The 26204-nt window shown below is 48.5% G+C and overlaps 1 protein-coding gene across 2 annotated transcripts in view; it reads left to right on the forward strand.

Annotated features, from left to right (window-relative positions):
- Window positions 1–25809, forward strand: part of CYP24A1 (cytochrome P450 family 24 subfamily A member 1) — a 39883-nt gene extending 14074 nt beyond the window's left edge. The window contains exons 5-12 of one of the 2 annotated variants that reach the window (XM_075347841.1): window positions 4725–4816; window positions 5157–5268; window positions 6505–6650; window positions 6815–6981; window positions 7905–7983; window positions 19680–19877; window positions 22584–22701; window positions 24969–25809. In XM_075347841.1, the coding sequence (XP_075203956.1) occupies window positions 4725–4816; window positions 5157–5268; window positions 6505–6650; window positions 6815–6981; window positions 7905–7983; window positions 19680–19877; window positions 22584–22694 (905 nt within the window). In that variant the 3' untranslated portion in view covers window positions 22695–22701; window positions 24969–25809. Of the gene's footprint in view, window positions 1–4724; window positions 4817–5156; window positions 5269–6504; window positions 6651–6814; window positions 6982–7904; window positions 7984–11730; window positions 11921–19679; window positions 19878–22583; window positions 22702–24968 lie in introns of those variants that run through there. The other variant, XM_075347842.1, reaches the window with a different exon arrangement.
- The last annotated feature ends 395 nt before the right edge of the window (window positions 25810–26204 follow it).

Genomic DNA, 26204 nt, shown 5'->3' on the forward strand with positions numbered 1-26204 from the left:
ACAACACACACATTGCTCAAAACATACCTCCCCCCAAAACACACCACACACACACAAACCGCACAACACACACACACACACACAACGCTAGACACACAGCGCTCCACAAACAACGCAACACACATACAACACCGCTCTCACCCCCCGCGACACTCAGAACATGTACAGCGCCCTACACAAACACTTGGTAACTACACACAACAACATATATATATATATATATATATATAATATACAAAAATCATACATGAACTACACAATACGTAATTTCTAGAATACCCGATGCGTAGAATCGGGCCACCTTCTAGTGTATGTATATATATATATATATATATATATATATATATATATATATATATATATATATATATATATATATATATCTATCTCTCTTAAACCAGATAACTACACATCTACTCAATATGCCATACATATCACATGAGTATATATCCATATATCCTCTATATAGGGTACATCTCTGAACATTCCCGTATTGCATTTGTAGAGTATGTAATGCCTAACGTCATATCCTGTAATTTAGGTGTCTACCTTTTTAGGAACAATTTATTTTTATATTGTAAACACACGTATGTTAGGCTAAAAATACTTCTTGCAATTGAGTTTTAGAGTAAAACCTTTGCACAGCTTGGCTATTCAAGCCTTAGGGGTTCTTTGCACGTTGCAACATCTCTACTGCGATCTCATCGGGGTCAAATCGAAAGTGACGCACATCCGGCGCCGGTAATGACGTCGCAACGTGTAAAGCCTAGAAGCACCGATAAACGATCGCAAAAGCGTCGAAAATCGGTGATCTGTGTAGTGTCGGTCATTTCCATAATTTCGCTGCAGCGACAGGTACGATGTTCCTCGTTCCTGGGCAGCACACATCGCTGTGTATGAAGCTGCAGGAGCGAGGAACATCTCCTTACCTGCGTCCCGCCTGCAATGAGGAAGGAAGGAGGTGGGCGGGATGTCTACATCCTGCTCATCTCCGCTTCTATTGGCCGCCTGCCATGTGACGTCGCTGTGACGCCGCACGACCCGCCCCCTTAGGAAGGAGTCGGGTCACCGGCCAGAGCGACTTTGCAGGGTAAGTGCGTTTGAAGCTGCCGTAGCGATAATGTTCGCTACGGCAGCTATAACAAGATATCGCATATGCGACGAGGGCGGGGACTATCACGCTTGGCATCGCTAAAATCGGCTAGCGATGTCGCAGCGTGCAAAGTACCCCTTAAAAAAGATATAAAGTCATGTCTGGGTAAACAGATATATACACACACTCACTGCAGCTTCTTTCACTGAAGCAGGACATCATCAGGGGGCGGTGATAGAAGCAGGGTGAGTGACAGCAGCGCCACCTCCTGATGACAATCCATTGTAGGCTGGTGACAGAAGCTGTGTCATTGTGGTCAACCCCCCTGCTACTATCACTACCACCCCCTGATGACATTCTGTGTCAGGGAGGATGATGGACGCTACTGGGAAGTGACTGCAGGAATGTCTTCTTGATAGTCAAATGAAACTTCACAGGAAGTATAGAAAAAACAGATATAGGGATAAGCTGTATATAGACAACAGTAGGGAATATTATTATAAAGCAAATTATATAACGGATTGGTGCTTAAATATAGATTTTTAATCATTACATTTTATGTATGAGACTACACTTTTTAAAGGAAATCTGTCACCAGGTTTTTGCCACCTAATCTGAGAGCAGCATAATGTAGGGGCAGAGATCCTGATTCCAGCGACATGTCTCTTACTGGGCTGCTTAGTGAATTTTGATAATCTACTGCTGATTAATTAAGGAGTGATTTTATCATTAGAGGACTACTTGACGTACTGCAGGTAGTCCAGCATATTCATGAGCTCTGTATAACTACTAGACCTGCAACAGAGAAAACATTGATTTTATCAAAATGACAGCAAACAGCTCAGTAAGTGACACATTGCTGGAATCAGGGTCTCTGTCTCTACATAATGCTTCATTATGTCAATGTTTATTGACATTTTTAGGCTCAAATTTTTGATGTGTCCCCGCTGCAGAAATGCACTTAACCCCTTCACGACCATGGACGGATCTTTCCGTCATGGATCGTGTCCCGGTAATCCCCGCCCCCTGCCGCGGGCAGGCGGCGTGGATCGGCACACATATCAGCTGTTTTCAACAGCTGACATGTGTGCCTACATGTTCCGAGTGGAATCGCATTCCACCCGGAACATTAACCCCTTAGATCTCGCTGCCAAAGTCTGGCAGCGAGATCTATATGCGCGCGGCCATCTTTTTTTCTTACCTCCGCCCCCTCCGGACGTCACGTGAGTGATCACGTGACGTTCGGTGGTTGCCATCGTAGCACAGGGTCATGTGATGACGCCTGGTGCTAAGAAGTTTCACTTTCATTCTTCCTCGGCACGGAGCAGAGGAAGAAAGAAAGTGACTATTTCTGCTGTTTACGGCGGAATAGCTGTGATCAGCAGATAGCGATCAGCAATCGGATTGCTGATCGCTATAGCCCCCTAGGGGGACTAGTAAAATAAAATAAAAAAAGTAAAAAAAAAGTTTTAAAAAATTAAAAAAAAATAAAAAAACCTAAAAGTTCAAATCACCCCCCTTTCCCCCCATTGAAAATTAAAGGGTTAAAAAATAAATAAATATACACATATTTGGTATCGCCGCGTTCAGAAATGCCCGATCTATCAAAATATAAAATCAATTAATCGGATTGGTAAACGGCGTAGTGGCAATAAAATTCCAAACGCCAAAATTACGTTTTTTGGTCACCGCAAGTTTTACGCAAAATGCAATAACAGGCGATCAAAACGTAGCATCTGCGCAAAAATGCTACCATTAGAAACATCAGCTCGAGACGCAAAAAATAAGCCGTCACTGAGCCACAGATCCCAAAAAATAAAAACGCTACGTGTTTCGGAAAATGGCGCAAAACGTGCGCCACTTTTATTGGACAAACTTGTGAATTTTTTTTAACCCCTTAGATACAAGTAAACCTATACATGTTTGGTGTCTACAAACTCGCACCGACCTCAGGTATCATACCCACACATCAGTTTTACCATATAGTGAACACCGTGAATAAAACATCCCAAAAACTATTGTGCCATCACACTTTTTTTGCAATTTTTCCACACTTGGAATTTTTTTGCTGCTTTCCAGTACACCATATGGTAAAACTTATGGTTTCATTTAAAAGTATAACTTGTCCCGCAAAAAACAAGCCCTCATATGGCAAGATTGACGGAAAAATAAAAAAGTTACGGCTCTCGGAAGAAGGGGAGCAAAAAACAAAAACGCAAAAACGGAAAGTGCCCCGGGGCTGAAGGGGTTAAAACGCAAGTGTGTTTTTCAACCTGCGGATTTTTCACATCTAATGCAAGTCTATGGGGAAAATCTGGTCAGAAAACTCAACATATCCACAAGCCAAATTGATATGCTGCGGATTTAAAAAATGTTCTGCAGGTCAAATTATGCAGCGTGAAAAAAAAAAAAAAGCACAGTGGACAGCAGATTTCTGTTAAGGCCCCGTCACACACAGAGATAAATCTTTGGCAGATCTGTGGTTGCAGTGAAATCATGGACATATTGTTCTCTTTGTACACAGCCACAAACCTGGCACTGATTGTCCACAATTTGACTGCAACCACAGATCTGCCGCAGATTTATCTCTGTGTGACAGGGCCTTAAATCCCATCCACTGTGCTGGATCTGTAAGATGCTGCGTTTGTGACACAGCGAAAACATGTAGCATCAAAAACGCACCAAAAGCTCATCGTGCAAACATAGCCTGAAGGCACTGTCACACACAGAGATAGATCTGTGGCAGATCTGTGGCAGATCTGTGGCAGATCTGTGGCAGATCTGTGGCAGATCTGTGGCAGATCTGTGGCAGATCTGTGGCAGATCTGTGGCAGATCTGTGGCAGATCTGTGGCAGATCTGTGGCAGCAGTGAAATTGTGGACAATCAGTGCCAAGTTTGTGGCTGTGTACAAATGGAACAATATGTCCATGATTTCACTGCAACCACAGATCTGCCAAAGATTTATCTCTGCGTGTGACGGGACCTTAAGAACGAGATCACTGACAGATTCTGTTAACTCATTCTGCAGCCTGCAATAGACTGTGCAACATAAAATTTATAGAAGCCAAACAGTGAAAAATGTTTTAATAAACCAAAACTTTTGCCCCAAATACTTGCATTTAAAGGGGTACTCCCATCTCCAAGAGCCTATCCCAATATGTAGTAGGTATAGTAATAAGAATATTAGCAAATACCTCCAATTAGAAATGTAGTATAGTTCTCCTGATTAGCTATGTCTTTTACCTCATGTGCCAGGCATGGCAGCTTAGGTATCCATGGTTAAGACCACTAGCAACTAATTGTCCCTAAATGCCTGGTCGTAACCTTTGATACTTAAGCTACTGCAATGCCCTGCACATGAAGTAAGTGACATAGCTAATCAGGAGAACTATACTACATGTCTAATTAGAGGTATTTGCTCATATCTATAATTATTATTATCAAACCTACTACGTATTGGGATAGAATCTTGTAGATGGGAATACCCCTTTTAAGTAAAAAAAAAAAAAAAAAAAAAATCCTCAAAGGTGTTCAACCCAATTATTCTTTGTATTCCGGCCCTACTTTTGTGTATCTCCACAATCACACCTCTTATATCACTTTTTTTTTACCCTCTTCTTCTTTTCCAGGTATCTGTCTTGTCCTCTATGAGAAGAGATTTGGATTTTTGCAGCCCAATCTTGGAGAAGAGGCTCTGGACTTCATCACGGCCATAAAAACAGTAAGTGGTGTATCCCTGATAATACCTGCCATTCTCCAGGGAGGAAAATGGGAACAATCTGATGAAGCAAAATCAAAAGGAGCAATAATGGTCTGTAGGGGCGGTCTATCTGCTTTCCGGTATTCCCTGCTGTTTTACGTTATGTCCGTCATTTTGATAATATAAATCAGTAATACCTGAGGTTATGAAATTGGATAATAGGTATATTGGGATAGGTATCTTCTTTATACACTGTATCCAGCTGTCCCCTATAGAAGTATTATGCTCTCTTTACCTTATACCCTGTATAATGACTCGTGTACCCTTGCCCCCACTATAATCTTGTTGTTGTCTATGGCAGATGATGAGCACATTTGGGCTGATGATGGTGACGCCGGTGGAATTACACAGAAGCTTAAACACAAAGATTTGGAAAAATCACACCGAGGCCTGGGACAGCATCTTCAGAACCGGTGCGTTCTAGGGCCATGTCCTCCAGCTTGTCACACACTACATGATGGGGGTTGTAGTGCTGTATGGCCTCATTAGTCAGGCTTAGCTACACAATTCAGCGGAGTGTTTCATGCATTATAGGCGTTATTCCTTAAAATTAAAATTTCCCTTTTCTCTCTCTTTTTTTTTTCCTCCGGCTGTCCCATAGACAAAGAATGGAGCAGAGGCCGAGCATGAGCATCTCTGCTACTTTCATGATAAAGCTCCAGAGTCCAGTTCTCAAAATAACTGGGGGTCCCAGTGGTCGGACCGCAGTGATTAGCAAGTTATGAGAAAAGATTTTCAATCCAGCAAAGCAAATTAAAAGCAAAAAAATTGTCGTTCAAATAGTAGCATGGGTATTAATAAATACCTGACGCGTTTTGAGTCTAAGGGGCCCTTTGCACACTACGACATCGCAAGCCGAACATTATCGCTACGGCAGCTTCACATGCACTCGCCTGCCCTGCGACGTCGCTCTGGCCGGCAACCCACCTCTGTATTAAGGGGGCGGGTCGTGCGGCGTCATAGCGACGTCACACGGCAGGCGGCCAATAGAAGCGGAGGGGCAAAGATGAGCGGGACGTAAACATCCTGCCCCCTCCTTCCTTCCTCATAGCAGTCGGGACGCAGGTAAGGAGATGTTCCTGGCTCCTGCGGCTTCATACACAGCGATGTGTGCTGCCGCAGGAACGAGGAACAACATCGTACCTGTCGCTGCTGCCAAATAATGGAAATGCCGGACCCTACACCGATGATACGATAATGACGCTTTTGCGCTCGTTAATCGTATCAAAAAGGATTTACTCACTACGATATCGACTGCGACGCTGGATGTGCGTGACTTTCGATTTGACCCCACCGATATCGCACCTGGAATGTCGTAGTGTGCAAAGCCCGCCTAACTGTCTCTTAAGATTAGATTAGGATTAGCTAGATTATTCAACACTATCTGATCCAGTTAAAAAATGGATCGCAGTCAAACAGAAGACGTTTTAGAACATTTCCGTTCCCATTCAAATGATTGGATCCTGTACTAGAACATTTTATTTTCGGTATTGTTATCCCAAAACTGAAATAACAAATAGACGTGTGATGGAGCCTATGATGTATGATAGATGGCTTACCTCTGGCATACCAAGCTGATGATCTTTACCATTATTCTCGCTTCTGGTGATCTCATACATTCTGGATCTCATTTCTCTTTTCCTTCGCAGCCAAGTGTCACATAGACCGGAGACTGATGAAGCTGTCGTCTAAAGACAATGAAGACTTCCTCTGCACCATCTACAAGGACAGCAAACTGTCCAAGAAGGAGATGTACGCCACCATCACCGAGATGCTGATCGGAGCCGTTGAGACGGTATGTAGGCTTTACTCTCCGATATTAGCAGTGACTGAGCTGACATTACACAGAGCTGGACGCCCGCCTCCATGTGACCCCCGACAGCCACTTACACAATTTATGTGACCCCATGTAATCACTGAATTTGGTGCCATTCATCTCTTTTCCACTTTTTCTTTCAGACAGCGAATAGCTTTCTCTGGGCCATATTTAATATTTCCCGTCATCCAGCTATTCAAAAGAAACTTTACGATGAGATTCAGAACGTGTTATCCCCGGACCAAGTGCCGACAGCGGAGGATATCAGGAATATGCCATATCTTAAGGCGTGCTTAAAGGAATCCCTGAGGTACGACAGACGGGTCATGTTATATCTGTAATTGGGCCTTCTACTCCAGTCACATCTAAAGCTGCACCCACAACTCTAGTGGGAATCCGTCAGCCATCCCAGAAATCTAAGCTTACTATGCACTGAAATACTGTGTGTGTGTGTGTGTGTGTGTGTGTGTGTGTGTGTGTGTGTGTGTGTGTGTGTGTGTGTGTGTGTGTGTGTGTGTGTGTGTGTGTGTGTGTGTGTGTGTATATAATATATATGTATATATACTAGCTGTAGAAGCCGGCGTTGGCCGGGATAGTAACTGTCTCTCTCCCAGTCTCTGTCTATGTGTCTCTCTCTCTGTTTCTCTGTCTGTCTCTTTCCTTGTCTGTCTGTGTCTATATCTCTGTCTGTCTGTCTTTGTATGAGTCTATATCTCTGTGTCTGTCTCTCTCTATCGAAGTGTCTGTCGCTATGTCTGTGTCTGTCTGTCTGTCTGTCTATCTCTTTCCCCGTCTGTCTCTTTCCCTTTCTGTCCCATTCCCCGTCTGTCTCTTTCCCTTTCTGTCTCTGTCTATCTCACTGTCTCTTTCTCTGTCTGTCTCTGTCTATCTTCTCCCCACTGACATCATATTACCTCACACATAAGCTTCTTATACTAACACTGTCCTTTGTTCCTATAGCAACCACTCACAGCTCCTATTAATAACCTATAGTTCCAGGCTCCATTCACTTTAATGAAGGCATGTTTTTTGGAGAGTAACTATAAAGTGCTGGGTTAAATTTTCCTGTCAAAACATAGTCTGACGTTTCCTGGGTCACATGAGGCATCTGTGAAAAATTTCGTGATTGTAAATGCGATGGTGCGGATTCCTTTAGCGGACACACGCGCACGCACGAGCACACACACACACACACACCTTTATATATTATGTCATGTCAATTGTGTCTTCCAGGATAAGCCCCTCTGTTCCTTTCACCACCCGCACTCTAGATAAAGAGACTGTGCTCGGAGAATACGTTTTACCCAAGGGGGTGAGTATTCGCAATGATGTAATTTTGCAGTCACATAAACCAAAACAAATTTCATCCTAAACAATGAAGTTTTCCATTCACTGAAAGCAAGCAGAGACCTTGACTAAAAAAGAGCTGATAATGAAAGAAAACTAAATCCCATTCACCATACAATCAGCCCCATGTATTTGCAGAGTCTGACCCTCTGGTCTGTGGTTTTTCTTCTACCTCGTCCTCCGTGCTTTTTGCTTGACCCTTGCCCCCTCGTTTCCTGACATCTCACGATGCTGAGCTTCTAGTGCCAGGACCCATCCCATGATAACACCACTGCCTGGCAGATCAGGTTGGCAAAGTGTCCGGGTGAATTGGCCAAAATCAGCAAAGCAGGAAAATGTTATGTAACAATCGGCTGTTTCACTAAAGTAAATATGTTATCAGAGCTACGCCTGCATTATATCACCAAGCTCAGTATACTACTCCGTGTCCTATCAGCCCACATACATCACTGCTCCATAGCCCCAGCTCTCCACACCTCACCCTGATGTCTCCCCCAGGTCACCACACCGCACCCTGATATATCCTTCAGCTCGCCACACCCCACCCTGATATATCCTTCAGCTTGCCATACCGCGCCCTGATGACTGCCAGGACCCAACAACCACCATTTTCCCCCCTAGAAAGACACGACACCGTTCTCTTATAAATTAAAATACTTTTATTTGAATTTTCTATTTTTGGAGAGAGGCATGGAGAAAAAACCACTCTCATCTTTTGGCATAAAATTTGGTCGCAGCTTTAAACCAGGCATTAACTTGCCAACATCACGGGGTTCAGGTAAATGTACCGCCTTCCGGCCGTCCGGCGCGGGTATTTCACCACCACTTTTTCTACCCCTTCCGCCAAGGAGCAGCACCGCGCCAGCAAGCTGCGACCCCCCCCCCCCCCCCAAAAACTGAAATACCTGAGCCGTCCCAGGCATTTCCGAAACCACCATATCCATAACATCATCATTTGGGGTGTACCCATCCGAGCTTAAGGACAGCCAAATATTGCCTTCCAGACCAACAACCTTTTTTTTTTTTTTTTTTTTTTTTTTTTTTTTTTTTTTAAAAACACTTTATTAACAGCACAACTTGGGTAGGCCCTGATCGACCATGCGCCAGGAGAGATCCTTATCACATTCTTCCATAGCTCCAAGCCCCCTGGGCCAGAGGGTAACCTTCGACCGGATCGTTGTAACACTCCGCACTAAAACAGGGAAACTTGTACCTCTCCGACCGGATAAGGGTAAGAGGCCTAGCTAGACGGCCTTGGACCAGATACTTGAAGCCTATGTGTATCACCAAGTCAGTTGTAGAAAAGAGAGCTCACGCAATCTTGATCGCCTCTGATAAACCCACAGCTGAGCCAAGCTCCGGCAACCTTTCCAATTACTTTCACTGTAACAGGAACAAAGAACCGACCACCAAGGCGAAGAGGCGAAGATCCGCTCTCCTCGCAGCCAAACATACATGGAAGTAACCTCGGACCCAATCACTGGGCCGACTTGGATCTGAAAGACAAAAACACTGTCAGAACAGGGAATTCTCGTAACCATCAAACACCTCTCCTCTCCAAGGTGGTACTGACAAAAACTTTTTTTTTTTTTTTGGATAAACAAATCACAATCATGTCATTTTACATTAGCCCTGTACGCTGTTCTGAATCTCCTTACGTGTCGAATAAAAACCCGATTTCAAAAGAAAAAAACAACTCCGACCTGACGTCCCTCATAATGCATTTCCATTGTCGTCACCTGATCCACTGAAACTGTGCTCATGTATGCTGGCTCCTGAAGCCTTGTAGCACCCCTACTCTGGGAGAGTACGTGCCGGGGACCACGGATGGCAAACACCAAAATAACGAGTAACCGTCGCATTACCAACCAAAAACCAGCCCACAAATTGGAGGACCAACTACGTGACGCTAAAATGAAGGGCCGTCGTCATGGGTAAAAACTGGTCCCATACACCCGCTCGCCTAAGAGACATAAACGACAACGTCGGGACACCCGCCGAGTGAGGGAAAAAAAAATCCAAAATATCAATGTATAGATTTGCAATGGGGCGAACAATCCAAACCCCCACTTTTTTCTTTGTTTTGTTTTAAAAAAAAAAAAAAAAAAATCTTCGGCTAAAAAAAGAATAGGCCTACTGTGCTCCACTCGCTCACCATAATCATCCAACCCTTCAATACCTTTCACCCCACAAGACCCTCATCGCTTCAGTACCGTTCCGCAATTTAAAAATGGGAAGACCGACCTCGTAACAGTTTGCTTGCAACCGAAAATGGTGCACATTCGCTGAATACTGCAGGGCGTGTATTACTAGAGGGTGGCTTGTAAAATCGTCACGCACCTCAACCCCCCGAGCAACACCCGCTGAATAACGTACCATAGAACCGTCAGGTCAATGCAAAATGGAGGCCCGGATCATAGGCCTAACTTCACCAAACACCCCACCATCTAGCTGAGAACTCCAAACCTTGATCCTGCTGGTGGGTGGAGTTACCAAAATACCTGAGATTGGGATTGCAATAAGGTGCCCGATACTAACCCGGAACCCAGATGCCTGTTTTGCCTTCAACCCTGCGTTGACCCATAAGAATTCCAAGCCACAAAAACCTAATCAGCCTGATTACTTATTCGAGGAAAGGGCTGTAGTTGGTTAAGGCTTTTACCCACCGGCATCGTCGGACCACTGGTCATTCTCCTATTTCCCAGTCAACCCCCCTTTTTGTGTAGCTGGAACCGAAATAGGGGGAAAGGCGCAATCAAAGTTAGGTTAATGGACCATGCCCCCCCCGGGCCCAGCATAAGGAGCTTCTTTTTTTTTTTTTTTTTTTATTTATATATATAACTATATAAACACTTTGTATCGCCAATGATCCCAAGCAGCTGGCCCTGCAACGCCGTAATACTCCATCTACAAATCTGTCTGTTCCTGCTCTTGAAACTATTATGGCATGCCACGGTGGCTCAATGGCTAGCTGCAGCCCTGGGGTCCTGGGCCCAAATCCCGCCAAGGACACCATCCGCAAGGAGCCTGTACGTTCTCCCCGTGACTGCGTGGGTCTACTCCGGGCACTCTAGCCTCCTCCCACACCCCCATAAACATACAGATAGGGAATCCAGACCGTAAGCCCCGATGGGGCAGCGTCCCCAATCCATGCAACGCACACAAAAACCAAAAGTGAATTTATACCTTTTAGAATATTTATGTGGAAGTAATTGTCCAGAAAATATTAGCGAGCCTAATTATTCTGCGAATAGCTAACCTTGCCGGTTTTCCCATCTCACTTGTTTATTTTCGGTTCCTACGGTAAGGAAAACCAATTAAAACATATGTAATTAACCAAAGAGGGAAAATCTAGTACAAAAGGATGAAAATTACTTCACTACAAAAAAGAAGCAATTTTTGAAAAACAATCAAACCATGCAAATGTACAGAAATATACTTCTCACATTTCGATAAAACTAACTGTGGCCAATATAGATCCCTTCTTTCAATTACAGCATTAAATTAGGGTGTATAACAGGGGGGTTAGATCCCGTGATCCCATAATATTGTCACTAATCAATAAATCACTTGAAGGGTCAGTTAACCGGTGGCAACAAGATTATTACAAGGAATGGAGGCCGCCTGTATTAAACTAAGGTTGAAAAATTAAGATATGTTTAATTTTGGAAAGACGTCTCAGAGGAGATCTCATTTGTACCTCTTCCGACAGGCCTACAAGCTGCCGTAACCCTCCGTCTGATACAGCGCCGCACAATCAGCTCTGTCATCTACTGTCTCCTCACCTATCCCCTGTAGACTGTGAGCCCTCACGGGCAGGGTCCTCTCTCCTCCTGTACCAGTCTGTGCCTTGTATGGTTTATGATTATTATACTGGTACGTATTATGTAAAACCCCTTTCACATGCAAAGCGCCATGAATTATATGGCGCATAATAAATAATAATAATTTGTATAAATACCCGTGTGGTCAATATAAATAAACTGCCACCAAACTTAATCCTCCGAAATAGGGAAAGCTTCTTTACAGTTAGAGCGGGTAGATTGTGGAATACTGTCTAAAAGGGGTAGGAATGCTAGATACCATCACAGCTTTTAACGGAAACGGGGGAAGGGCGATTCCCTCAGCACCAATAACATTGTTTGTTATAAATAACTTAGTGACAACATGTAGAGCTGGGCGGGAAGCCTGTTACCTGTGACATCACGTTATCCTCCCTAGGGGGACTTATCCCACCCCGCATTCCCCATCAGGGTACTCACCTGGTGATTCAGAAAATGACAAGACGACTGGATCTAGATCTACCCACGTAACGCCTGCTACGACGACGCTCACACCTATCCAAGGGTTAAGATGACAGACTCCGGACATGGTGGCTACCCATGCCAAAGCTTGCTACCGTGACTCCTGCACATGACCGTACAACGCGATGGTCGGCACCGCACCCACCGCCGCCATAACATGTTAAAATCCACTGTGTGACAACGGGGAGGGGCTGTTAACAGTCACCATTGTCATAATGTCAAATGGAGTGTGTTTTGGCCTGGGAGGGGGCTTGGTGTAGGTGTGGTATCAGCAGGGGGGAAAACACGCCACCTGCTGACTGTTGCTTCTTGCCCCTGTTCACTACCAGCCCCCCTCAATTTGAACATTGAAGTCCTAACAGAATCCCTTAACCCGCCCGCTCACTGGGAGACCCACATGGTACCTGGTTCATTCCCAGGCTAGCCCCCTTGGCATTCCCGGGGCATACAAACGGAGGGGAGGGGAAGTTCAGTGCGTGTGGGATGGGGTGATTTGAACTCTTGCAGGTTAGTGCCTGCATACTACATTCCCCCCCACCGTGCCTCCAACCTGCGCTGTGACTGGGACTGCACTGAGTCTGCACTTCAATTAGGCTGTGTGCGTAATTCATGCGTCCTGCGTCCCCTGCACGGTCTATGGAGACTGTGCATGTGAAGCCCCACAGGTGTAGTGTCGGTGCATTACCTTCAGGGACTCCACTCGGCTGGATCTTGTCACAGGTAGGAGATCTTCTTCTTGTCGTGACGCCACTCTCAGTATTGCGGTCAGTGGGGACCGCCACTGCAGGTTAAGGGACGCCTGGGGCTGATGGTGAGTGCAGTTAGTTGGAATAGCCTCCTGAGAGTGAGGCAAGCCCCAGGGCCCGGTGTAGGTGCGTAGTACCACAAGGCGCAGAATAACTCCACACAGGCAGAATGTCTTTCAGGGTTTTTACTCACTTCAGGTGGCAGGGTGAGTAACCCGGGCGTAGCTGGGATGAACCAGGCGGGAACCAGGTGTCCTTCAGGCTGACTTGTGAGGGTGACTACTAACTCGCCTTCCTTAGCCCTTGGTGGTTTGGGGTGACCCCGACTTTGAGTCCCTATGGGGGTCACCCAGGGAAGTTGCTGAAGCCTCACTCCCCTTCGTTTGCCGTGTGCTTGTTGCCTGGGCCAGATCACTCCAGCTTCTTGCCTCCTGTGAGCTATGGGCCCTAACTGTGGCTACGTGGCTGCGGCTTTTTGTGGTGTTGTGGCGTGGGCTTTGAGAGCCCCACACCGGCAGGTTTAGCAAAAGAAAGCTGGATCTATCTCCGCTTCGGGATCTGCCGCCCGTTTGGGCCTGGTTCTCCCTAGCAGTCTCCTTACTTCCCACTCTGTGCTCTCTCTCTAGCTGGAGATGGGTTTCGGGTAGCACTCCTAGGTGACCGTTCTCCCCCGTCGGTAGCCACTGCGCGGACGCTGTCAGACTCCAGCAGCCCAGGGGAAGGGGTCAGCTCTCTTCGGAGCTCCCTGGACTCCGCTCTGAACCGGCTCACATCTGGGACCTTCACTGCTGCTCCTGTCAGAGCTTCACTTTCCTGCTCCTCACTCCTCCACACTCTGCTGCAGACTTTAGACTGTTTACTCCTCCTTCTCTTTTCCCTTTTGTGCCTGCCTACGCCACCTAGCAACCAGACTCTCTTACCACACCCCTTGAGAGGAGATGGAGGCTTTTGGCCCCCTCCACTATTCCAGTGAAGGTGAAGGCTTTTCCCCCTCCTGGGATCCCCAGGGGTCCTCTCATGGGTACATGTGTGAGACCTGATCACTATGCGCCTGTGTTCCACACCCCGGTCAGCCTTCTGGATTACCTGTATTGTACTGTCCCCAGCATGGGTGCAGTACTCAGTGGTGCCTGACCAGGTCAGGGGCGCCACATTCCCCCTTAGTTATCACCAGCACGTCCTCGGGCTGCAAGACAACATTTTAAAATGCATAAAACATTAAAACATGTAAAACATTTTTAAAAGCACCAGGTACCATACATCACCACCCTCCACCCACAAGTCCGTTAACCCACCCAAAACCCTTTCACGTTGGCCGCGGCTTCAGCCACTTCTGGCAGGATGTAGAGGCGGCTTACATGGGCTGGTGGTTTCAGGGTATACCTGGTCTGGTGGATCCGCGCCTTCAGCCTCTTCTGGCAGGATGCAGAGGCGGCCTCCACAGTTGGTGCTGACCAGGTACCCTCTTTGTGGTGGAGAGCCAGGCCCCATAAACAGGCATGCTCTCTGGTCGCAGGTGAGCCAAGGCCCTATATACGGACGGGCTCCTCCTGGTTGCAGACGAGCCAAGCCCCTAAACAGGCTGACTCTGGTGGTGGTGGTGCCCTCTGGTGTAACTATTTACACTGCGAGAGTTTGTGGCTATAGCCAGTTCATAGCCTTAAGGTTTATTTCTCACAATAGTTTTTGTGGGCACATTCTTGAACTTTAAAACGTTGCAAAACAAACTTTCCAAACTGGTCAAAACTTGCTGTACTTTACTTGAACTTAGGCAGATTCCTCTTCACCAGGGCTTGGGCCTGTAGGGCTGCGGCACCTGTTGCTTTCTTGACCTTTTTCCTCATCTGTAGTTGTCTCTTCATTAGGTCTTTGGTCTTTTCTTTCTTTATGGCTGTCTTTCCTTTCTTCTTTGGGACATGGTACTACATCTAGGGCATACCAGCCTCTTTCTCCTTGATGCAGGGTAAACTGTACGGAGTCTCCTGTACGCAGGTTCCTTCCAGGATGTCCTCTGGGCAGATTAGCTCTGACGTCTCTCCTATTGACAAAAATGCCTTCTTTGATACCAGGTGCTACGATGAACCCGTATCCTGACTTGAGGCTGAAGTCCTCCACTACTCCTCTGCAAAGGGGTCCTCGGACCTGTGCTTTGGCTCTTCTCAGGAACCTTTTTTTCTTGTAGGTCTCTGGCCGTGATGTCATCTCTCTGCTCTGGGGATGGCGGTGCAGGGGAAAACTGAGTTCTGCTGCGGTGCTGTGTCTTGCGGGCTGGATTCTGCGAAGTGCAGCTTACAAGCTCCCAGGTAGGGCGGTTGGGCAGGTCTTCTTCGTCAGCAGGAGGTGTCAGGTCTTCCTCGTCCCAGCGGGAATATGGCAGCATCTCCGGCTCTGGGACTAGCACTGCTGCTGGCTCCGGGGGCAACTCCTCAGCTTCTTGCCCTCCTCTCCCCCTTAGTTCTTCGCTGCACTCTGGTCGTGGCAGCGCTGGGGATGAGTGTTCCTCAGCTGGCCCAGGCGGTGGACTCTTCGGCGTGGTTGCCGCAGGGGTTGCCTTAGGGGTGTGCGGAGGGAGCATGTACTGGTCCACCATCTCCTGTGGGAACTTGGCCTCCAGGTCAACCTTCAGCTGCCAGTATGCGGGGTCCTCACCTACCAGGGATTTCCTAGTAGGGACTTCCTTAGACTGGGGAGCGGTGTCTGCTCTGGCCCTGCAGGCCGGGATAAATGGTGATGTAGTCTTTTCTTGGCGGGCCGCGCAGGGCATCGCTGCGGCGGCCTGGTCTTGGCGGGCCGCGCCTGGCATGGCGGCGGCCTGGTCTGTGCGGGCCGAGCCTGGCGTGGCGGCGGCCTGGATCTGCGTCGCTGTTGCGGCCAGTTCTTGGCGGGCCGGACTGGGCATTGCAGCCGCGGTCTGAATTGGCGTCGCATCCTCAATGGGGTCCGTGCAGGTGGAGCTGGGCGTCGCTGCAGTGATCGGGGCTTGACGGGCCGCACCTGGCGGGGCTGCGGCCTGGTTCAGCATCTCACTTGCGGCTCGGACGAGCGTCGCTGCTGCGGTGGGGTCTTGGCGGACTGGGCTCAGCAGGGTGGCAGCCTGGGTCAGCGTCACACCTGCGGCACGGATGAGTATCGCCGTGGCAGTCGGACCTTTGCGGGCCAGGCGGGGTGTCGCTGCGGCGGCCTGGATTTGGCGGGCCGCACCTAGCGTGGCTGCGGCCTCGCTCAGCGTCGCCGCGCCAGGCGCCTCTTCTGGGACCGCGGTCGTAGCAGCAGGGGTCGGAGCACTTGCGCTGGCCGGGGCAACTCTGGACTCACCCATCGGTGGCACCATCGGGATCTGAGTCGTCGCCGCTCGATCTGGCATGCGTCGCGCGGCTCCCTCCTCGTAGGTCCGAACCGCCGCAGCCATCTCCAGAAGCTCCGTGCGTCCCTCACCGAGCTGTCGCATAATCCTGGCCTCCAGCTGATCGCAGAAGATAGCAAGCTCCCGGCACCACCAGGCAGCAGAGCCTGGTTCTGGGTATCCACGTCTGGACTCCATTTCTTCTCTCTGCAGCAGCAGGCTTGTGGCTCCCTTTCCTTCCCGCCGTCTCCGGACGCTTCCGCTCTCTTCACAAGCGAGGTCAGAACTCTGCAGGGGATCTCTGGGTAGCCACACCTCTTCGTGGGCGGTAACTTCTTCCAGCGCGGGCTGCTGTTGTTTTTCAGCGCGCTTTTCATGGTGGCAATATGGCGGCGCTTCCAATTTTTCAAGCGGGCCGCCCAGGCACATGGTCACCTGTCTGAACAGGTCTAGTCCTTATCCTGTTCGTGACGCCAGATGTGGAGCCCCGCAAACGCTGTGTCGGTGCATTACCTTCAGGGACTCCACTCGGCTGGATCTTGTCACAGGTAGGAGATCTTCTTCTTGTCGTGACGCCACTCTCAGTATTGCGGTCAGTGGGGACCGCCACTGCAGGTTAAGGGACGCCTGGGGCTGATGGTGAGTGCAGTTAGTTGGAATAGCCTCCTGAGAGTGAGGCAAGCCCCAGGGCCCGGTGTAGGTGCGTAGTACCACAAGGCGCAGAATAACTCCACACAGGCAGAATGTCTTTCAGGGTTTTTACTCACTTCAGGTGGCAGGGTGAGTAACCCGGGCGTAGCTGGGATGAACCAGGCGGGAACCAGGTGTCCTTCAGGCTGACTTGTGAGGGTGACTACTAACTCGCCTTCCTTAGCCCTTGGTGGTTTGGGGTGACCCCGACTTTGAGTCCCTATGGGGGTCACCCAGGGAAGTTGCTGAAGCCTCACTCCCCTTCGTTTGCCGTGTGCTTGTTGCCTGGGCCAGATCACTCCAGCTTCTTGCCTCCTGTGAGCTATGGGCCCTAACTGTGGCTACGTGGCTGCGGCTTTTTGTGGTGTTGTGGCGTGGGCTTTGAGAGCCCCACACCGGCAGGTTTAGCAAAAGAAAGCTGGATCTATCTCCGCTTCGGGATCTGCCGCCCGTTTGGGCCTGGTTCTCCCTAGCAGTCTCCTTACTTCCCACTCTGTGCTCTCTCTCTAGCTGGAGATGGGTTTCGGGTAGCACTCCTAGGTGACCGTTCTCCCCCGTCGGTAGCCACTGCGCGGACGCTGTCAGACTCCAGCAGCCCAGGGGAAGGGGTCAGCTCTCTTCGGAGCTCCCTGGACTCCGCTCTGAACCGGCTCACATCTGGGACCTTCACTGCTGCTCCTGTCAGAGCTTCACTTTCCTGCTCCTCACTCCTCCACACTCTGCTGCAGACTTTAGACTGTTTACTCCTCCTTCTCTTTTCCCTTTTGTGCCTGCCTACGCCACCTAGCAACCAGACTCTCTTACCACACCCCTTGAGAGGAGATGGAGGCTTTTGGCCCCCTCCACTATTCCAGTGAAGGTGAAGGCTTTTCCCCCTCCTGGGATCCCCAGGGGTCCTCTCATGGGTACATGTGTGAGACCTGATCACTATGCGCCTGTGTTCCACACCCCAGTCAGCCTTCTGGATTACCTGTATTGTACTGTCCCCAGCATGGGTGCAGTACTCAGTGGTGCCTGACCAGGTCAGGGGCGCCACATGCAGAGGCCGTACGCACGTTGCATAGTAGAACGCAGCGATTCAGCTGTTGCCCGAATCCCTGTGTTCTAAGAAGTGACATGTCACTTCTTCCGTGCGCTCCGCCGGCAGCCCCTGCTCTGTCTATGGCAGGAGCTGCAGGCTGAGCGCACGTTCTCTGCCGGCACCATGCGCCTCAGAACGGAGCTTTTCAGCTGCGCTCTGAGGCACACCTTTTAGGTGCCGTGCAGAGCGCACACAGCCCTACCCTGCTCCTTCTCAGTACTGGCGGCGGTGGCTGGGCGGCGGTGGCTGGGCGGCAGGTAGGCGGGGCCAAAGACAAAAAGCGCGAAGCGCTCTTTTTTAAAACTTAATGGCGGCTCAAGCTGACCGGCGGGCGGGTAGTTCCCTCAGAACGCCGCTCGCCGGCGCCCATAGCTTGAGCCTCAGCATGGAGGGAGCCGCTCACAGCTAAAAGCGCCGTGAGCAGGACGCTTTCCTCTATGCTGATTTTTGGGGAGGCTGGAGGGAGGGAGGGGGTTAAGGGTGTTTAAAGAATGACGAGCACAAGCGGACCAGCGGGCGGGTCGTTCCCATAGAACGCCGCGCTCACAGGCACACATCGCTTGTGCCTCAGCAGAGAGGGAGCTGCTCACAGCTAACAGCGCTGTGAGCTGAAACGCTTACCTCCCTGCTGATAGCTCTCATACCGCATCCAGGAGCGGGTCCCTGTGTCCGGCTGTCCAAACAGGTCCGGGTCCTGCAGCAGAGAGGCCGGAAGCAGGGCAGCACAGTGATATGTATGCAGGAGGCGGGGCTTAGGCCAGTCACACCACAGGAGGCGGGGGCGGCAGGTCAGTGTCTTTCTAGGGGGAGACCTCTATTTAAACATGCATAGGGGCCAGCAGTCAGGGGGCAGCATCTCAAGTTTCTGGCTGCAGTGCCCCTCAATATCCTTCAGCTCGCCACACCCCACCCTGATATATCCTTCAGCTCGCCATACCGCGCCCTGATATATCCTTCAGATCGCCACACCCCGCCCTGATATATCTTTCAGCTCGCCACACGGCACCCTGATATATCCTTCAGCTCGCCACACCCCACCCTGATATATCCTTCAGCTCGCCACACCCCACCCTGATATATCCTTCAGCTCGCTGCACTGCACCCTGATATATCCTTCAGCTCGCTGCACTGCACCCTGATATATCCTTCAGCTCGCTGCACTGCACCCTGATATATCCTTCAGCTCGCCATACCGCACCCTGATATATCCTTCAGCTCGCCATACCGCACCCTGATATATCCTTCAGCTAGCCACACCGCACCCTGATATATCCTTTAGCTCGCCGCACCGCACCCTGATATATCCTTCAGCTCGTCACACCGCCCCCTGATATATCCACTAATGACATGAAAAAAAGGAAAAATCAAAAATATTCACAAAAAGTCATATTACCCAGGTCCTCGCCCTGACAACTGCCAGGAACCTGCAAGTTATGTCCCTCCTGATTCATGAATACAATGCACTGACAGTGTGGATGTTGTTGTCCCCTTGTATAGACCGTCCTGACCATCAATAGCCACGTGCTGGGATCCAATGAAGAGTGCTTTGATGAATGCAGAGAGTTTCGCCCGGAGAGGTGGCTTCAGGACAAGAATACAATCAACCCATTCGCATATGTGCCCTTTGGAATCGGGAAAAGGATGTGCATTGGCCGACGCCTGGCAGAACTGCAGCTGCAGCTTAGTCTCTGCTGGGTACGTATCACCAGTCCACCCTGTTAAGTATTGGTGTCTTGTGCTGCAAGTGTCAGTATCTCTTAAGGCTGCTTTACATGTGTCATTTGCATTTGCGATCGCACCCGCCCCCATCATTTGTGCGGCACGGGCAATTTCTTGCCCGTCTCGCACAATGCTGTAACCCCCGTCACACGCACTTACCTTCCAAACGACCTCGCTGTGGACGGCGAACATCCACTTCCTGAAGGGGGAGGGACGTTCGGCGTCACAGCGACGTCACACAGCGGCCGGCCAATAGAAGCGGAGGGGCGGAGATGAGCGGGACGTAAACATCCCGCCCACCTCCTTCCTTCAGCACTGCCGGCGGGACGCAGGTAAGCTGTGTTCATCGTTCCCGGGGTGTCACACGGAGCGATGTGTGCTGCCTCGGGAACAATGAACAACCGGACGTTTGTTTTTTAGAAAATGAGCGACGTGTCAACGATGAACGATAAGGTGAGTATTTCTGCTCGTTCACCATCGCACGTAGCTGTCACACGCTACGATATGACAAACGATGCCGGATGTGCGTCACTTACGACGTGACCCCGCCGACATCTCGTTAGATATATCGTAGCGTGTAAAGCCCGCTTAACACACAAGACCATTAGAGTAACATCCGAAAAATTTACTTTTTTTTTTAAAAGTGCTCAGTTTTTTGTGCCCTTTGTGGTTCCTCTATATCAGGGGTCTCAAACTCGGCTGGGTGTATGGGCCGCACAGAGGAAGAAAATAATTTGGGGGGCCGTATTCTTTGCGGGACAAAGTGACATTTTTATTGGTACCATATATATTTTTTTACACACCTTTGGATCACTTATTTTCAACATTTTTCACTTGTTTATTATAACAAATGTACACATTCTTTGGTTAAATATTAAAAAAAAATCAAAAAAAAATCATGACTTATTTTGTTTTTGTTTTTTTTACATTTTATCCCTTTCTTGTAACTAATAGTCTTACAATTATCACTATATAGAAATTTTGGCCAACATCTTTTAGTAATGTTCCCCATCCTATAGTAATGTGCCCACCTTGTCCCTATTCTATAGACATGTGCCCACCTTGTCCCTATTCTATAGACATGTGCCCACCTTGTCCCTATTCTATAGACATGTGCCCACCTTGTCCCCATTCTATAGACATGTGCCCACCTTGTCCCCATTCTATAGACATGTGCCCACCTTGTCCCCATTCTATAGACATGTGCCCACCTTGTCCCTATTCTATAGTAATGTGCCCACCTTGTCCCTATTCTATAGACATGTGCCCACCTTGTCCTATTCTATAGTCATGTGCCCACCTTGTCCTATTCTATAGACATGTGCCCACCTTGTCCCTATCCTATAGTCATGTGCTCACCTTGTCCCCATCCTATAGACTTGTCCCCATCCTATAGTCATGTGCCCACCTTGTCCCTATTCTATAGTAATGTCCCCATCCTGTAGTAATGGGTGGTGGGGGCAGTGGCGGCGACCTGTGAAAGGGGGCGCTATAATTTACCGGTCGCTCTCGGCTTCTTTCCACCCACAGATGCTGGAGTGAAGCTGAGGGGGCGGTCTCTGGCCCCAGATCCACAGTGATTGGACAGATCGGTCACAAGGCCGGTCTCTCCAATCAGAGCTGGGGGCGGGTGAAACACAGGCCACCCAGCTCCAGCCAATGATCAGGGCTACAGCTGCACTGATCAGGGCTGGATTTCAATGTTACAGCCATTTTCAATGGCTGTAACATTACAGTGGCTGTGCGGCGTTCGTCAGCCAATCACAGCCTCCGTAGGTCTGGGGAGGAGACACCACCCCTCCTGAGGTCCCCTCCTCCCCGAATCTAAGGTATTTGCTTTTTGCAATGCATACGGCGATCGCAGCCACCGGGGCCGCGATTTCGCCATGACGTACTGGGTATGTCATGGGTCCTTAAGTACCAGGGAGCCATGATGTACCCAGTACGTCATAGGTCGCTAAGGGGTTAATGTGCCGTCCTTCACATACACAAAAAATAAAAAACCACCATTCTTCTCACCTGTCCCGCGCTCCCTCGGCTCCTCGCCTCTGCTTCTCGCTGCCTGCAGGCCGTGCCCCGGTGACTATCGCGGCCGGTGCAGGGGCCGCATCCACTGGCAGCGATTTATGTCAGATGAATGTTTTGCCGGCGATGCGCGCCCAGTCCTTGCCTCTAAGAATGCAGCGCCGGCAAAACGCTCATCTAACAATGTGCAGACAGTGGCTGCGGCCCCTGCACCGGCCGCGATAGTGAACAGGGGCACGGGCCTGGGGACCGCACGAAGCAGCCTGACGGGCCGCATGCGGCCCGCGGGCTGCGTGTTTGAGACCCCTGCTCTATATCATCTTTTCTCATCATAGTTCCATAGACGACCAATTATGAGATGGATTTATGTTAAGAAGGTGGGAGAAAAGCATCAGACATTGTGCAGATTAGTGGTTAGTGCAGCACCAGCAACTAATAGGTTAATGGGACTTCTATCGAATTAACTAGAAAGAACGGTCTGTGGTTAAAGGAATAAAATCAATTAAAAATATAGTTTTAATATTTTACTAATAGTAAACTTTTCAGGCTATGGCTGGCCCCATGTTCCTAAGTTCACCTCCGTTAGTACCTTACAGAAAGATGAAGCTTCATAATTCTGTACCGGCCCTTTAATTAGATGTTTGTTCTGTGTTTTAGCTGGTTCGGAGATACAACATTGTAGCCACGGATGATGAACCTGTGGAGACCATTCACTCGGGAACACTGATGCCCAGCAGGGATTTACCGGTGGCCTTCCTCAGGAGATAGACGGGAGGTAAGTCTAGTCGTGAATTATAGAGACTAGTATTGAGCGGGCACTACCATAATCGGGTGCTCAGTACTCGTAACAAGCAGTCGGACGCTTGGTCAGGTGTGACTCATGTATCGAGTATAGTGAATGGAACATCTTTTGGAAAAATACTTGAGTCCCCCATTGGCTTCCATTATACTCTGTACACACGTCAACCCCGTCCGAGTGTCCAACTGATCGTTACGAGTAGCGAGCACCTGAGCATGGTAGTGCCGATCAACACAACTACAGACCACTGAGGGGGTTGTCATTATTGGATCCCCATCGGGACGGTACTGTATGAACTCCCATCGTACCATATAAAGGGATACTTTATCTTTATAAAGTCTAAACTTTGTGATCCAGATTTTATGTACCCTTTTTGAGTCACCTCTTACTGGATTATAAGATTTGCATGTACGACGTCAGAGAACTGGCAGAGGGGGGCAGAGCACTCTCGGGAAAGGCCACGGAGGATAGTGCAGTAACGTAACCCGTAGATAAATAATGAATAGGAACCGGAATAACTGGGGAATGTCCTGGGCATTAGGCCAATAGACACCCAGGTTATCACAACTTGAAGGGTAATATATTCATACTATACGGTGTGAAGCACAAGGTGCCCACATCACAAGCAAAGTATTATGCTCCTAATTTTAAAGTACCACACCACCGCTTTTTCTTTTTTCACCACTGGAGTGGTGTTTCTAAGCTAAGTCACCTGCCCCGCGTCTTATACTCACCTGCCACCATCTTCACCTACTATCCGCGTCACTCCCATCAGTCTTCTGCAATTTGTGACCTACTGCAATGTTTCATGGAGCGACCAAAGGTCACCACTCAAACAAGTCTATGAGAGCCTTTTTCTGGCTTTCATAGACTTGCATTGGTCATTTGTGACGTAACTTCTGACTTCCAGCCAATCAGAAGTTGAGATTGCAAGATGGTGCCGAGGGACTGGAGCAACGTCAAAAAAAGTGAATCCGCTGATGGGTGATTATATTACTAGGGGCATTGACTTAGATTCACAGCACCACTCCAGCGCTGTGATTATCTCAAATAATTAAAGACTCTATGAAATGTTCAATAAATATCCAGTAGCTGTGTGTGCCACCCCAGCATCTATATCAGGAATGGGCGATGCCGACACAAGTCTCTTCTTTGATTTATATGGGAGTTCTGTATTCTGCTGGGCATTTTTTGGAACTTCTATGCAAATGAATGGAGAAACAAGTGCATGTGTGGCCACCTGGATTCTGCACAGCGCATGGAGGAGGCCCCGTTCTCAAGCTAGATCCAGGTGGTAGTGGTGAGATACACTTCTATCAAATGGACAAATCCCATTAATGTGGCATAAAAGATTGGGATGGGAATATTCCAATTATAAATACAAAGGGCATCAAAAATGGAAATGGGTGATGCCCAGCTTTCCTCTGACCCTGAATGGAATATAGATCACATTCAGTAATGTTAAAAAACAGGATCTGACAAGAGCTCAGTGACAAGGGCCATACCATTCTCACAAGGGCCTTATCCATTTTCACAAGGGCCATACCCATTCTCACAAGGGCCATACCATTCTCACAAGGGCCATACCATTCTCACAAGGGCCTTATCCATTTTCACAAGGGCCATACCATTCTCACAAGGGCCATACCATTCTCACAAGGGCCATACCCATTCTCGCAAGGGCCATACCCATTCTCGCAAGGGCCATACCCATTCTCGCAAGGGCCATATCCATTCTCGCAAGGGCCATATCCATTCTCGCAAGGGCCATATCCATTCTCGCAAGGGCCATATCCATTCTCGCAAGGGCCATATCCATTCTCACAAGGGCCATACCCATTCTCACAAGGGCCATACCCATTCTCACAAGGGCCATACCCATTCTCACAAGGGCCATACCCATTCTCGCAAGGGCCATACCCATTCTCGCAAGGGCCATACCCATTCTCGCAAGGGCCATACCCATTCTCGCAAGGGCCATACCCATTCTCTAGATCATCAGACACTCCACACAGGACTTTTCCACTGATAAATCCTCTGCGAATAATCTGCGGTGAAATCCACACTAAATTGTGAAACTTTGCCATTACATCAGTTTCACTCTTGTAATGGAGTCATTAGACTCTCGGGGGGTTCCCAAGCCCTCGGCTTTTCCCCTAAATAAACCAATTATGTAACAAACAATGATACAAATGTTCATATTCCTATAAACTAACAACTTTCCCATCATCTCCTATTGACAGGTGTCTGTGTGTTCCCAGCTCTGAGTGACACATGAAGAACAGTGAACTGGTCAGTACTGGTTCCTGCATCTATACTGGCTGGCAATGGGACTTATTGACAGCGCTGTCCACAATCCTTGAACCAGTGAGGTTACACAAAGTGCAGATGTTTACACTCGGTCATGAAGTCTAATGTATGAGATCTGCAAAGGTCGGGGTCCTCTGTGGTGGAGTACAGATCGGGGCCGGTGCGTAGTATATTTACAGACAGTACCAGTGTCAATGGTCAATTCTGCTATAAATGGGTCAAGGTTTCGCAGGAACACGAAAGTTTATCTGTGAAAACAAGAAGACACAACAACCGAAAACACACGTAGCCTGACAAGTCTGAGGATCGATAATTGCACTTTGAGTCAAAAACATTTATGTAAAGCTATTTTTTAATTCCCTGTCCTGTTTAGTAAGATCTTTTTCTGGAAATGCTAAGCGGAAAACATTAGGAACCCAATTGAAATCCTATGGAGAATATTGTAAAATCCTGAAGGATAAATCTCCGAAGTTTTTCTAATTCATGCACATAACCCCGCCCACTTGAATGGAAGCCGCCGCCCACCTGACTGGAAAAGCACCACCCATGTGACTGATAAAACTCCATCCACACCACCAGACTCCTCCTGCATTTCTGAACTTGTTGAATCAAGACCAATATTAGAGGAGATAATATTGCGTCTATGTACATAATTGTAGGGATTTGTTAACACCGTTTGTAGATTTGTACATAAAATGTTATATTCTCCAGTCTCATTGGACTTTGTATATATTTTTGTGAAGTTGCTGTTTTTATTCAATAAAGAGTCTCAAAAGCAAAAGGCGTTCTTACTTGAAAAATAAAGGAAATCAGTCCTCAGGATTTTGCTTCCCCATCTGAGCGTACCATAATGTAAGAAAGAGACCCTGATCGCAGCAATGGGTCACTTACTGGTCTGCTTGCTGTAGTTTTGATAAAATAATAGTTTTATTTGCTGCAGATCTAGCAGTTCTCTGAATGCAGAGCTTTGTTTATACCTGCCCACACCACTGATTGGCAGCATTCTGTGTAAGCTGTGCATAGGCAGAGAGCTGTCAAATAGTTGTGAGTGCGGGGGCACATAGAGATGGGTTCAGTATGTGGTTTAGCATTATCTTGCTGAAATATACCAGGCCTTCTCTGAAATAGACAATGTCTGCCTTGGAGCAGACAATGATGTTCCAAATCCA

This window comes from Anomaloglossus baeobatrachus, chromosome 5, assembly GCF_048569485.1.
Source record: "Anomaloglossus baeobatrachus isolate aAnoBae1 chromosome 5, aAnoBae1.hap1, whole genome shotgun sequence".
Taxonomy (NCBI): Eukaryota; Metazoa; Chordata; class Amphibia; order Anura; family Aromobatidae; genus Anomaloglossus; species Anomaloglossus baeobatrachus.